Source organism: Ornithodoros turicata, unplaced genomic scaffold, assembly GCF_037126465.1.
Source record: "Ornithodoros turicata isolate Travis unplaced genomic scaffold, ASM3712646v1 Chromosome54, whole genome shotgun sequence".
In the NCBI taxonomy this organism is placed as follows: Eukaryota; Metazoa; Arthropoda; class Arachnida; order Ixodida; family Argasidae; genus Ornithodoros; species Ornithodoros turicata.
The window spans coordinates 805,474-817,285 of NW_026999382.1; the positions used below are offsets into that span (position 1 = coordinate 805,474).

At 47.6% G+C, this 11,812-nt stretch overlaps 2 protein-coding genes across 2 annotated transcripts; one reads left to right on the forward strand and one right to left on the reverse strand.

Annotated features, from left to right (window-relative positions):
- The first annotated feature begins 512 nt into the window (after positions 1–512).
- LOC135374347 (myb/SANT-like DNA-binding domain-containing protein 3) lies at positions 513–1,520 on the forward strand. The gene is made up of 3 exons (XM_064607338.1): positions 513–900; positions 969–1,009; positions 1,200–1,520. Exons 1-3 carry the CDS (start codon positions 513–515, stop codon positions 1,518–1,520), a joined length of 750 nt encoding a protein of 249 aa, XP_064463408.1.
- A 278-nt stretch (positions 1,521–1,798) lies between these two features.
- LOC135374348 (putative nuclease HARBI1) lies at positions 1,799–3,529 on the reverse strand. The gene is made up of 2 exons (XM_064607339.1): positions 2,888–3,529; positions 1,799–2,191 (listed from the first exon to the last, which is right to left on the reverse strand). Exons 1-2 carry the CDS (start codon positions 3,527–3,529, stop codon positions 1,799–1,801), a joined length of 1,035 nt encoding a protein of 344 aa, XP_064463409.1.
- Between the last annotated feature and the right edge of the window lie 8,283 nt (positions 3,530–11,812).

Consider the following 11,812-nt stretch of genomic DNA (forward strand, 5'->3'; position numbering starts at 1 on the left):
TAGTGCCTTTTGCATGCTGTGATGGGCTTTCGCAGTCGAAAACAAAAACGTGAAAACCCTCGTGAGTGAAAAAGGATACTTCAACTGAATCTGTGCGTGCTGTGCTTCAGTTCCAACTCCAAAAGCTAAATACGGGGGAACCGACGCTTCCCGCCTGCGGTACATTCGGGAGCATCTCTACTGTTCGTCTTTCGAACGTGTGTGTGTGTGCTTGGATGATGGAAGCAGCGGTATGTAGCGGACTGGCAAACAGTTTTGTCGGAAGTCACTTTTGGCTATAATAACTGCGGGATACGTGGGTAACTTAACCCAACAGTACCTAATGCCGTGTACATAAACTTGAAATTACTTTGCAAATAAAACCTGTAAAATTCAAGAAACAGTGAGGTCATTTTTCCGTATTATTAACACAGTCTTGCAGAACTATCTGACGCGCGCCTCGTTACCTGGTTATTTTTATAGCAGACGACAGTACGTTGTCAAGATTTGAGTGCAAGGCTTCTTGTACGGTGATGGCGAAACGAGCCCCAAACTTCACTGCTAGTGAGCTTTCACTACTACTTGATCTTGTAGATAAGTACAAGAGTGTAATAGAAAACAAGAAAACGGATGGCAAGACAGTGCAGCAGAAAAGTGTAGCATGGGTCAAACTTGCCACAGAGTTCAATGCACAGTCAGCGGTGCACACTAGAGATGCTGATCAATTACGACGGTGTTTCGAGAATCAGAAGAAAAAGTCCAGGAAGGAAATCGCAAGGCACCGGTATGCTGTGTTTGCTACTGGAGGTGGGCCACCGCCATCCCAGCTGTCCAGTACAGCGATTCAGGTAGCATCTATTGTGCCTGGCAACCTGCAGCCCCTACAGAATACGTATGACTCCGATGCGTCTAGGATATTAGGTTTGTTAGTTCTTTATGGCTGTTTGCTTTTGGTATGAGTGTAGATATTCACTTTCTAAATTTTTCAGATGCCATTTCTAGTGGCAGCAGTGAGACCGGCATCCCTGCGGTAAGCTGAGCCTAATTTCTGGCCACCACACTGGTTAGGACGAAATTTGTAAAACCTAACACTGTGTTCCACACATGATATGCATCCTGGTGCCAGCTCCAGTGGCGTTGGAGGGGAAGTTTTTCGCACAGACACCGCTAATGAACACAGCTCAGCAACCGGACCATCTGTGCCCCCTTTGTCAATTCAGACAGATGTGCCCAACACGACTTGTTTGAGCAGTGAAGTCCCTGCATCATCGCGCAGGAGGCCACTCCCACCGCGACGGCCATCTATGCAACCAGCGCAGAAGTCAGCGTTGTGGTACAAGAAGCTCGCACAATCAAAGATACTACTGAATCAGAAAAAATTGGAAGTTGCAAAGGTCAAGGAACAAATTGCTAAGGAGAAGTTGGCACATTTGCAAATGGATGCCCATTACAAGGCCATGCTTCTCGAGTCAGCCCAACTTGACGTGGAACTGAAGCGAAGGCAGCTGGCAAACATGGACAGCCACTTTCACAATATGTAATATTTTTGCCTGCACACATATTTTTGCCTTGATAGGTTGATGCTGCCCAACAGATCACACTTAGATCATTAATCTGTGCTGAGTTTGCTAAGCAGTAAAAATATATTCGCTTTATGAGGCCTGTTGACTCAACACGTGATTGATGCATTTGATTTAATGAACAAATGGTAGCACACACCCATACACCCTACACGTCTTTGGGTTCCTGATAGGGATGCTCTCTGATGCTCTACAACGGGGGCACAGTCTTTTGCTGCACAAGCTTTGAGAGATTGGATTTAGGATTGGTGCTGGATGACGTTACGTGTTGCAAAGCTAGCAATTATCTGTGCTCTTGTGCTCGTGGCTCCCGGTTCAGAAGTGCCCGCCCACACGACGTCAACTGGCTCATGTTCAGCGACTAGTTCACAGCTCTCTGGCACATGCTCATGTTTTTGTTGTGCAATATTCTGCAGCACTGCTGTGCTAATTATCACCTTCATTGCCGTGTCAAGCTTCAAACGAAGGCCCATTTTGAACACAGGGAACCTGCGCTTCCAAACACCAAACATTCTCTCCACTGTGTTCCTGGTAACAATATGCTTTTCTTGGTACTTCTTTTCTGCAGAGGAGTTAGGTGCTGCCAAAGGGGTCAGCAGGTAAGGTCTGCAAGGGTATCCAGAGTTAGAGCCCTGCGCGGATGAGGTTTTTGGCATCCGCATCTGACCCGCATCCGCGCACACGTTATCCGCATCCGATCCGCATCCGCACCATACACAACAGTTTACATCCGCATCCGATCCGCTGAGCAAAACGCACCATCCGCATCCGATCCGCAAAAATCCGCACGTTTCGAAAGACGCTTAAAGACCGCCGGAAGCATGTCGGTATAATTTCGGATGCCTCCATGCTGTCACGGAAGGACTCAGTCATGACGACAAGCAAAGGTAAACCTTTCAACAAACGCGATATGAAGAGATTTCTGGAACGCGTGGAACGCTACCTCGTCGGCGCTCGCGCGGTTCGAGACGCCTGAATGCCTCCTCTCCCGTCTTGGCGCCGTGCATGGTCAAAGGTGAACCAGAGCATGCGCTTGCTGTCGGCTGTCGGCGCGCAATAGAAATAAATTGCGGGTGGAAAAATGACAGCACGCGGTATATCCGCATCCGATCCGCTACCGATCCGCTGCCTTCGTATCCGCATCCGATCCGCATCCGACCTCGAGCCATCCGCATCCGATCCGCACACCGCAGAAAGTGCTAAATTTTCATCCGAATCCGCAAGTATATTGCGGATATCCGCGGATATCCGCTTCCATCCGCGGATGGTGCAGGGCTCTATCCAGAGTCTCCTAGTAAATGGCCCCGTGAGGTAGGCTCGAGCCTTGCCCGTATTCTTGAGCTGTCAAAAATAGTAGCGTCATGCGTGGCACCAGGCCACCTAGCAACAATGTCAGTAATACATAGGTCCGCGTTGCAAACGCATTGAACATTGATTGAAAAGTAACCCTTTCGGTTTCGAAAGAGCTCAGCTGTATCCCCTCCTGGCGACTGTATTGCCACATGGGTGCAGTCAATTGCCCCAATGACTCCTGGAAAACTGGTGATTTGATAAAATTTTAGTTTTGTCTCCTTTTGCTCTTCTTCTGTTGTTGGAAACTTTATGTGCATGGGAGACAAAGAAGCAAGGGCATGTGACACTCGCTTAATTATCCTGCAGACAGTTGACTTGCTCATGTCGGCAGTGTCTCCTACCACAATTTGAAAAGTACCACTTGCAAAAAAACGAAGGCATGTTAGGAATTGGTTTATGGGAGGTATGGAGAAGTTCCTGTCTGAGTTGTACTCAAGGTGTCTTTCAATCTCCACAAGAAGAGAGTACACTGTATGTTTTGTCAGACGGAACCTGTTGTGAAACTGTACGTCAGTCAGGAACGTGAAATGGTCAGTGCTATCCCTCATGTAATGCCTTGAAGATTGAACGCAGAGACTCAAGTGCAGATCCTCCAAATCTTCGTCAAAGTATTCCATTGCAACCTGCACAGCTATGGAAGGACTCTGATTATCACCGTTTGTCAAACGCAGACGAACGTGTGGCGTTAAACAAGCAGACGACAGCAATTCTGTTTTCGTTTACTACTCGCGTTTCTTTAAAACAATAAATACTAGTAACGGCAGCCCTTCAGCAAATGCAACCACTGGCGGTATACAGACAGTTGAACACAGTAATTTTCGTTCCCGACGATCAGCTGTAGTCATCGATAGGGGCTGCACGAATGTTCCGTGCGTCATGGCATACTACACATTTGTTCATAATCGCGCAAAGCGTTGTTTGTATGGCATGCTAAAGCAACGGATGCCCTCGAAAACAATGAAAAATCTGCTTTTTAAAAAAGTTTTATGTGAAAGAAGCAAGATACCCGATACAAAGCAAATGTGTTTATTTCGGGTACGCACCGCTTTTTGCTGAAAAGTGGACGTAAGATTCTACAAATTCCCCGTCGGATCTTGAAACATACCTCCGGAGGCAACTATTATTATATATTTGGAGTCACAAAACTCTGCGTATCGTCGGAAGAGCCTAGTTTTATGCCGCGGGTGATTCACTTTTCTACATTTCTCCTGGTAACATCGTCGCCACTTTGAAATCCGAGTTTAATCGCCCGTTGACGGCCGATTAAGAAACTCCGTTAAATTTAACGGGCGATTTCGCGAAACGGCGGTGGTGAAACGAAACGCTTGCTAAGCAATCTCGGTTTACGTTTACGAAAACTGCGTTTAAATGTTAATCCGCGTTGGTGAAACCGGCCCTATGTGGGGGAGCAAAGTAATCTCTCTACGGATGGGCTGTCCGCTGGCTACACATCGCAAGACAGAAATAGGGAGTGGTGCGAGCTGGCTACACGTTTGAACGCCAGCGGTGGTGCAGTGAAACCCGTTGAGAGGTGGAGAAAGGTGCGTAAATTAGCATCAGATACGAAACACAAACAAAAATCTCAAAATTCGCGGCAGCAGTGACGACTGCAATATCCCCATCCTCGGCCCTTGGGACACTGCGGCCCACTCCAGGGCGGTCTTACGTCATGTAGTTGGCTCTTTTGAGGCAACAGGCCTAAAGAACTCATTATGACCCCAGCAGCGCTCTCGAACATTACCACCATCACGATCACGTTCATCATCGCTGCTCCGATCATTCCCGTCATCTTTCATCGTCATCACTCCTCATTGTCGCCACTCATATTAGACCCCCTAGCTATGGGGTAGCGTTCCACTCCTAGAGTGGAAAACCTCCCCCTTCATCATCAGAATATATATGTTGTTGTTGTTGCAATATTCCACTGCTTGATTGAAGTTGTGTTCAATGGGAACTTTTAGACGTGGACCAACTGGAAAAGCGCCACCAAAGCCAAGGCAGCTCGCATCTCACACCACACGCGGGGGACGGGAGGAGGTCCTCCCTCCGAAAGAGGAGCGGCTCGCCTCTGTGATAGGGCAAGTGGCGACGACCGGGATGGAGGAGACTCTGGATACGGGCACTGCCGGCCTCGGAGTCCGCATCAAAGGTCATTTATATGGCACCGCCCGAGGCCGCTTCTGCCTCAGAGAGCGATGGAGGCAGGTCGACGTGTACATAAGTTCCGACCGCGTTGGCCTCGATAGCAGCCACGCGAAGCAAACTTGCAGCCATATCCGTTGAATGCTCTCGGCTAATCGACAGGCCAAACGACTGGGTCCGAGAAACCGCTCGTGCACCGACACTCCGTCGATAGTGTCGTTCACAAGCGACACGTTTAGAAGGCAAGGAAATACCACGGTCCCTTGATAGCTTCCTGGTCATGCAGCTCCGGCGAAAAGTTGGCCCAGGGACAAAAGGCGCCGCGATCGGAACCCGGGAGAAGTCCCCGCGTGAGCTAGCTGTGGAAGTGGTAGATGCGTTGTTGCTTTTGCGTTTTTCCTAACTTCCTACAACGAAATTATCTGTTGCGATCAATTCCTGCTAAGTTGCAGCAGCTGTGATGTGAATTATCGTTTTCTGTTCGACTTTATTCTATGCGGAAAGTTGCTGCAGATCGCTTCGAGTGACATCGACGTATTGTCGTGAGTCTCTGATCTTCGTAACCCTCAACCGTAAATTCTGGCACGGTTTATGTGCATCGTGCCCGGCGGTAAGATGTCCCGTAATTTGTTAAGCGCACAGAGACGTTCCACGATAAATTGCGGACAGTTACTGCGCGCACGACAGCGTAGTAATTGACGCGGTCGGCCGCTCACGATCACATGACATATTGCATATGCCTTTTTGTTTGTTGCAATACGGGTACAAAAAATACCAACCCGATAGGGATTCCACTTCTGGTCATGGTGAGAGATCACGAAAATGCACAAAGCGAAGGGACAATGTACAGTCACTAAATGTACTGCACTTGTTGGCATGCCAGGGGGCAAATCGAGCTCAAAAGCCCAAATGCTTGAGCAATTCTCTTCGAGATTCTATCAGCAAGAGTACTGAGTAGTCAATACCCCCTTATGCCGCAACCCGAGCTATAATTATCTTCCCTGTTTTTATTTTATTCATCTCATTCGTGGTGGTGCCAGTGTGGTCTCCACAATGTGGCCTTCTCATTGATTACGCAGGAGTAAGCCTCATGCTGAAGCATTTGGGTGGCCCTGAAAAGGGCCGTTTTGTGTTCTTGTACTGGGTGGTCTCCCTTGCAAAAATTTTTTGGACATGCTTTAGAATCCCAATTGAAAAAAGTCAAAAGAGGCAATTGAAATTCGGTAGAATTCCTTTTGAATTTATTTGGAAAAACGTTTGGAACTTCTTTTGACTCCATTTGGTTATTTGGGACGGACTTCCTTCTGACATTTGTCAAAAGAACCTCTTTTGAACTTCTGCAATTGCCATTCCATTGACACTTTTATGACTTCAATTGGTCTTTCTGCCATTCATTTCTTGCCATTCATTTGATTTTCTTTTGACATAATGCCCAAATTTACCTCGTTGGCCCATATAGCACCCAGTACCCCTGGTATTCACGACAAAGAAGCCATCTGTTAGTGATAATACACATAATTTATTACGGGTGATTATTCCATTTTCGAAAGCATGGACACAACACTCTCCTTGATCTCTCGCAGACTTGTTGTTTTCTTGCATCTGCATGGTGCAAAAGACGTGCAGATTACCATCTTGGTCCACTTCTGGCAGTCCAGCTGCAACTCTTAGAACATGGTTGTTGCTGCCAATGGCACTGCAAAAGTGTGCCACATGAATGTGATGGATCCAGCAAGCCAAATCGCGAGGTTGACACCGCAAACACCTAAGCCGATGTCCAGCTGCATAGAAAAGAGGTATTACACATATTATCCTGCAAACAGTTAACTTCAAATGATATATCTTTCAAGCACACTCTTACGGCTCATCCGCGCTTACCAAACACAAATAAAATATCAAAATCTGAGTTCCGCAGGTGAGACGAACATTACCATTGGTGCTGCTATAACAGCAGCAGCGTTCTCGTTGGAGGCAGTCTGGATTAGATTATCCATTTGATCCACCGTGTTGGTCATGACTGAAAATAAGTACCTGCTACATGCCTGTCACAACATATGTAAAAAAAAAAAAAAGCCAGCTTACCACAGTGGCATCAGTAGTGAGACTTAGCTTCTGAGCCACTTTGACGAGGTTGTTCCTAATGCACTTGAACACGTGTGGTGGGTCATAGATGCAGAACACCCTTTTATCTTCATAGCAGGGGTGCTGGAACGATGTGTTGAGAGCCTTTGTGCCTCGCCCACTGGGAACACTTCCGCCACTGATCCCTGCAAGTAGACATTCATGACAGGCATGAGAAACATGTTGCAGATCATTGTATGTGTGTCAACATACCTAAAGCGTTCAGTGCAGAACGGTTTTATGTCGAGTTGTCGCATGTGATTGCGTCTACCTGCACTCCAGCATTACTGAGGTGGGCGATGCACTGAAGGACCAGCCTCGCAAGAAGAGTGCCAGGTGTCGCTCCAGAGGCACAAACGGACCCGACGGTTTGTGACCACCCTCCAAGGAAAGGTCGAAATAGGAACACTAGGACATGGTCACCATCTTTTACGCGTTCCTCTGGCCTTGTCTCGCTGCCAAGATCCACTTTGCCAAGAATGGCCATGTCCATCTCTCGAAGATGGAGCGCCTTGCGTACACTCATCTCGTCGAACATTAAGACTCCTGAAATTGGACCGTTGTAGCAGTGTTATGAACGTGCAAGTGTTACGAGCTAGCAACATGACGACAAAAGTCATAAGATAACTTGCCTCTTCGTTCCCTCTCCTGCATTCCTTCCATCTTTTCTCGCAGCAGGTCAAATATGCTTGGGTCAAACCCAAAATCTGCTTTTAGGTTGCGCATGTAGCCGTAAATAAGCCGTGGAGAAGGGAGCGGCAAGTAGTCGTTCTCTCGGAGGAAGACGTACACGGCTGTTGATTTTATCTTCAGGAGGAGGCTATCGTAGACCCATTCAGCAGTGTACCTACATGCATGATGTTATTGCATGGTTTGTGGCTTGTATTTCAATGAACATAAATGAACAACTTGTACCTCATTGCAGATGGGGTCTTTGCACAGGCTTTCTTGAGGCTTTGGTCCAGTATGAGCTTCTGCCTGGTGGAAAGCTTCGCTACTGCAGCAACCTTGTCGTGAGACGAGTGTTTGGTTGCGCAGGTCTTCTTCTGTTGCGCTAGCTTCTTCTGAAGCGCCCGCACCTTCTTTAGTGTGGTCCACAGCTTTGTCTTTAAATGCTCAAATTCAGCTTTGGAGCAGATTTCCGTATCTGCCTGGCATGACTGGTCTGAAATACCAAAGTGTCTGTTTTAAAACTAACTGCGTGTTCACCAAAAGCATGTTCTTACCAGTCATGTTAGATGGATGCTTCGTACCGGCTCGGACGTCGTCGGAATAATCTCTTGTAAAAAGACACCAGAGAGCAGTCAGCACGGGGCCAAGCATGGTTCTTGTTACCGGCTCGCAAGGAAAAGGAAACGAACAAGCTCTTGGCCACATCGCGTACCTGTGTCTGCAACTGCCTGTGTCTCGTCAGTGCCTAGCAGGGAACTCTCAGGTGCAGCAGACGGTGGCGTGGACGCTGTGTCCGTCGTTGGAGTCAACGGCGCACGCTTTCTTTTTCACCGGGCCGTTTCCTTGGGCTCGTTGTCTGACGTAGCGGCTTCGCGGTTTCGGCGTGCTCAAGTACGACGGACAGCCATCGAATACGCGCGGTACCGCATCTTCCCGAAGCTTGGTTTGCCACGCTTGTGCAGCACAACCTCGCCGTTGATGATGAACTGGTCATGCCACACGACGTCGGATTTGTCGAAATGCTTCTCGCAGATACGTGTGTGATGCGAGTCGAACGTGAACCGCCCACCTTGAATGCGAGGAATGGCACGTTTCCACTTCTCACGCTTGTCGGGATCCGCAGGAAACGCGAACATGGACACCTTGTCACCTCCAGGATACCCAGAACGGCATTTGGTAACACAGCATGTTTCTGGCATGCTGCTAGCACACAGTTATCGCGTGACAACAGCCGAAACACATGTACTGCAATGGGAGACGCAAGCGTTTCACTCCCGTGTTCCGATGGCAACGCCACCACGCGGGCGCTTCGGTCCCTGGGCGAAGCTCCCCCATAGAGTAACGGAGGAGCTGCGTGACCAGAAAGCTATCAAGGGACCGTGGAAATACCAAATGCTCGGTGCCGTCGTTACGTGACATCACGCATCACGTGCCATCGGTTGCAAACAACTCGATAGCTCGTGCGGTGCACCTCGCGATTCAAGCACGCCGCGCCGTCGGATTATCAAAAGTTGCATGTGTCGTTCCCGCAATGTCGATCGAGAGCGAGCGATCATCGCCTACCGACAGTGTCGGTCACGCGCAATCGGTAGCTCGGAATAGGGCCCCTGAGGAGTTAACAAATGTGATATCAGATCGGCGTAATACCGCTCCTGGTCTTGATGGTATTTGCTCGAAAGACATCAAACTTGTAAAGCACACTCTTGCACCCGTATTAGCTTACATTTTTAACCTCATGTTTAAGACCGACACTTTGCCTGCTGCTTTAAAACATGCTAGCATTACAACGGTCTACAAGAAAGGCAAGTCCACCCTTATCAGTAACTATCGTCCCATTGCCATCCTGCCATTTTTTAGCGAGGTTTAAGAGAAACTTCTTGTGATTCGTCTCAATTATTACATTGAGAAGTTGAATTTGATAACGCCGAGCCAGTTTGGGTTTAGGCCACTCGCCCACTGAATGTGCTGTACTTGAACTTACTAACAAGATCAGACGTGCCATCGACTCTGGCGAAGTGACCGCAGCTATTCTCATCGATTTAAGCGAAGATCTTCGACACTATTGACCATACCGTCATTTTGTCTAAATTAAATAGCTATGACATTTGTGGTCCAGGTTACATACTAATATCTAGCTATCTCTCCAATCGCTCCCAAATGGTTAAAATTGATGGGGACTTATCTTCTCTCCTCACGGTTAATAGAGGTCTATTCTAGGTCCCTTACTGTTTTTATATATGTCAATGACTTACCCACTCACAGTGCATCTTGTACGCTGATGACACTACCATCTTCTTAGCTGAAAATGACATTCACTCATTGCAGGCTAAACTAAATGATGACCTTACTAATGTTGTTGCACAAACAAACTAACTATTAGTAATAAAAAGACTGGACGCATTCCCTTTCATAGCCGTCAGTGGAAACTACCGCCGCTGCCAACTATAACTCTAAATGGTCGCTCTTTTTTACCTACTGGCAAGGTAACATTCCTGGGAGTAACATTAGATACCCATTTGAAGTTTGCATCACACATCTCAAACATATGTGGTTGAGCGGCTCTCGGCCTCCATGCGTTATCCAAGGTCAGATATTTTTTCCCACTCCTTACACTTGTGTCACTATATTACGCTTTCATACATTCCCAACTCTCTTACTGCTTCATATCATGGGGATCCACATATGACAGAATTGCGTAAATGCAGGCTAGCTGGTGGATAAACTCCATGATAGGCAAGCCTGAGCGATGGGCAAGACACGTAAACAAACACTACCGACAAACACCACGCACCACGACACAACAAACAAACAAACACACACCACGCACCGTCTACATGTTCATGAAGTTCGTTGTTATCAATTAAACGTCTTGCTGGTTTTGAGCCTTCGTGTTTCTGTTTGTTTACGTGTCTTGCCCATCGCTCAGGCTTACCTATCATGGATCCACATATATCTCTTATCTCTCGTCTCTCAACCGCTTACAAAGAAGAGCTATTCGCATCATTACATCCACTTCCATAATATGCAGCTGTCGCCACCTCTTCGTATCACTGCGTATTTTGCAACTCATACAGCTGTTTCAGTTCAGCGTTCTACTGCCTCTATCGAAGCTTTGGTTAGGTGTCTTCGACAATCAGTGTCTTGTCATTCAATCTAGATCACCTCGCTCCGGTAATTTTCTCCTGCCACGCGCAACAACCAACTAGGGGAAGCAAACCAAAGCCACCCTTGTGGCTGCCAAACAATGGAACGCATTGCCTACTTATCTGCATTCAGTACATTCATTCCATCGCTTTCGGATCGTCTCAAAGGGACTCTGACCAGAAACTGTGGGAGCTCTTTCGTACTTGCAGTCGATAAAGCGCCCAACAAGGACTCTCCGTGCGAAAATTCACGCATTAAAACCCCATGGTTTCTCGAAACTCGAATTTTAAACATTCGACATCATCCTAGTGCAGCACGCCTAGCGTCAAACTGAGAAAACATACATTTATATAGAATATCCACCCTGGCCCACCATCAAGATGACGTCAACACGAGGGCCACTGTCAACACCCATAATTGGCTGAAACGCGTCACGTGGTCACGCAGTCCCTGTCAATTTCCTTCATGAAATGGCATTTACATGTTAATGTTTTTGTTACAGGGTCTCAAAAAGAAAAATACACCCTACATTTATCACCTGCAATAGGTCCTACGATTTTCTTTTCAATCTGTGCACGGCGTTCCATATGCTTCCGTATCCGGTCAGCTGTAATGGGTGCCGTCACTGCTGTATGACGACGGGCTTGCGAACTTGTGTGACTCCCGGCTCATTCTGCTTTTTTCGGGTCATAGGGTTGGTGTTGCAGTTGTTCGCCATATTCTGAGCGTTTCACCTATCATTGCAGTGTACTGTTCTTGATCTGCTGCGAAGCAACGAACCGCAACGGCAGTCACTCGCCTCAGCGAAATTCTGTCCGCTG

Coding starts and splice junctions, on each gene's coding strand:
- LOC135374347 (XM_064607338.1), top strand. CDS start 513: ATGGCGAAACGAGCCCCAAACTTCACTGCTAGTGAGCTTTCACTACTA. Junction 901..968: donor CGATGCGTCTAGGATATTAG/GTTTGTTAGTTC, acceptor TAAATTTTTCAG/ATGCCATTTCTAGTGGCAGC. Junction 1,010..1,199: donor GTGAGACCGGCATCCCTGCG/GTAAGCTGAGCC, acceptor TTGTCAATTCAG/ACAGATGTGCCCAACACGAC.
- LOC135374348 (XM_064607339.1), bottom strand. CDS start 3,529: ATGGAATACTTTGACGAAGATTTGGAGGATCTGCACTTGAGTCTCTGC. Junction 2,192..2,887: donor TTGACAGCTCAAGAATACGG/GCAAGGCTCGAG, acceptor TCATCCGCGCAG/GGCTCTAACTCTGGATACCC.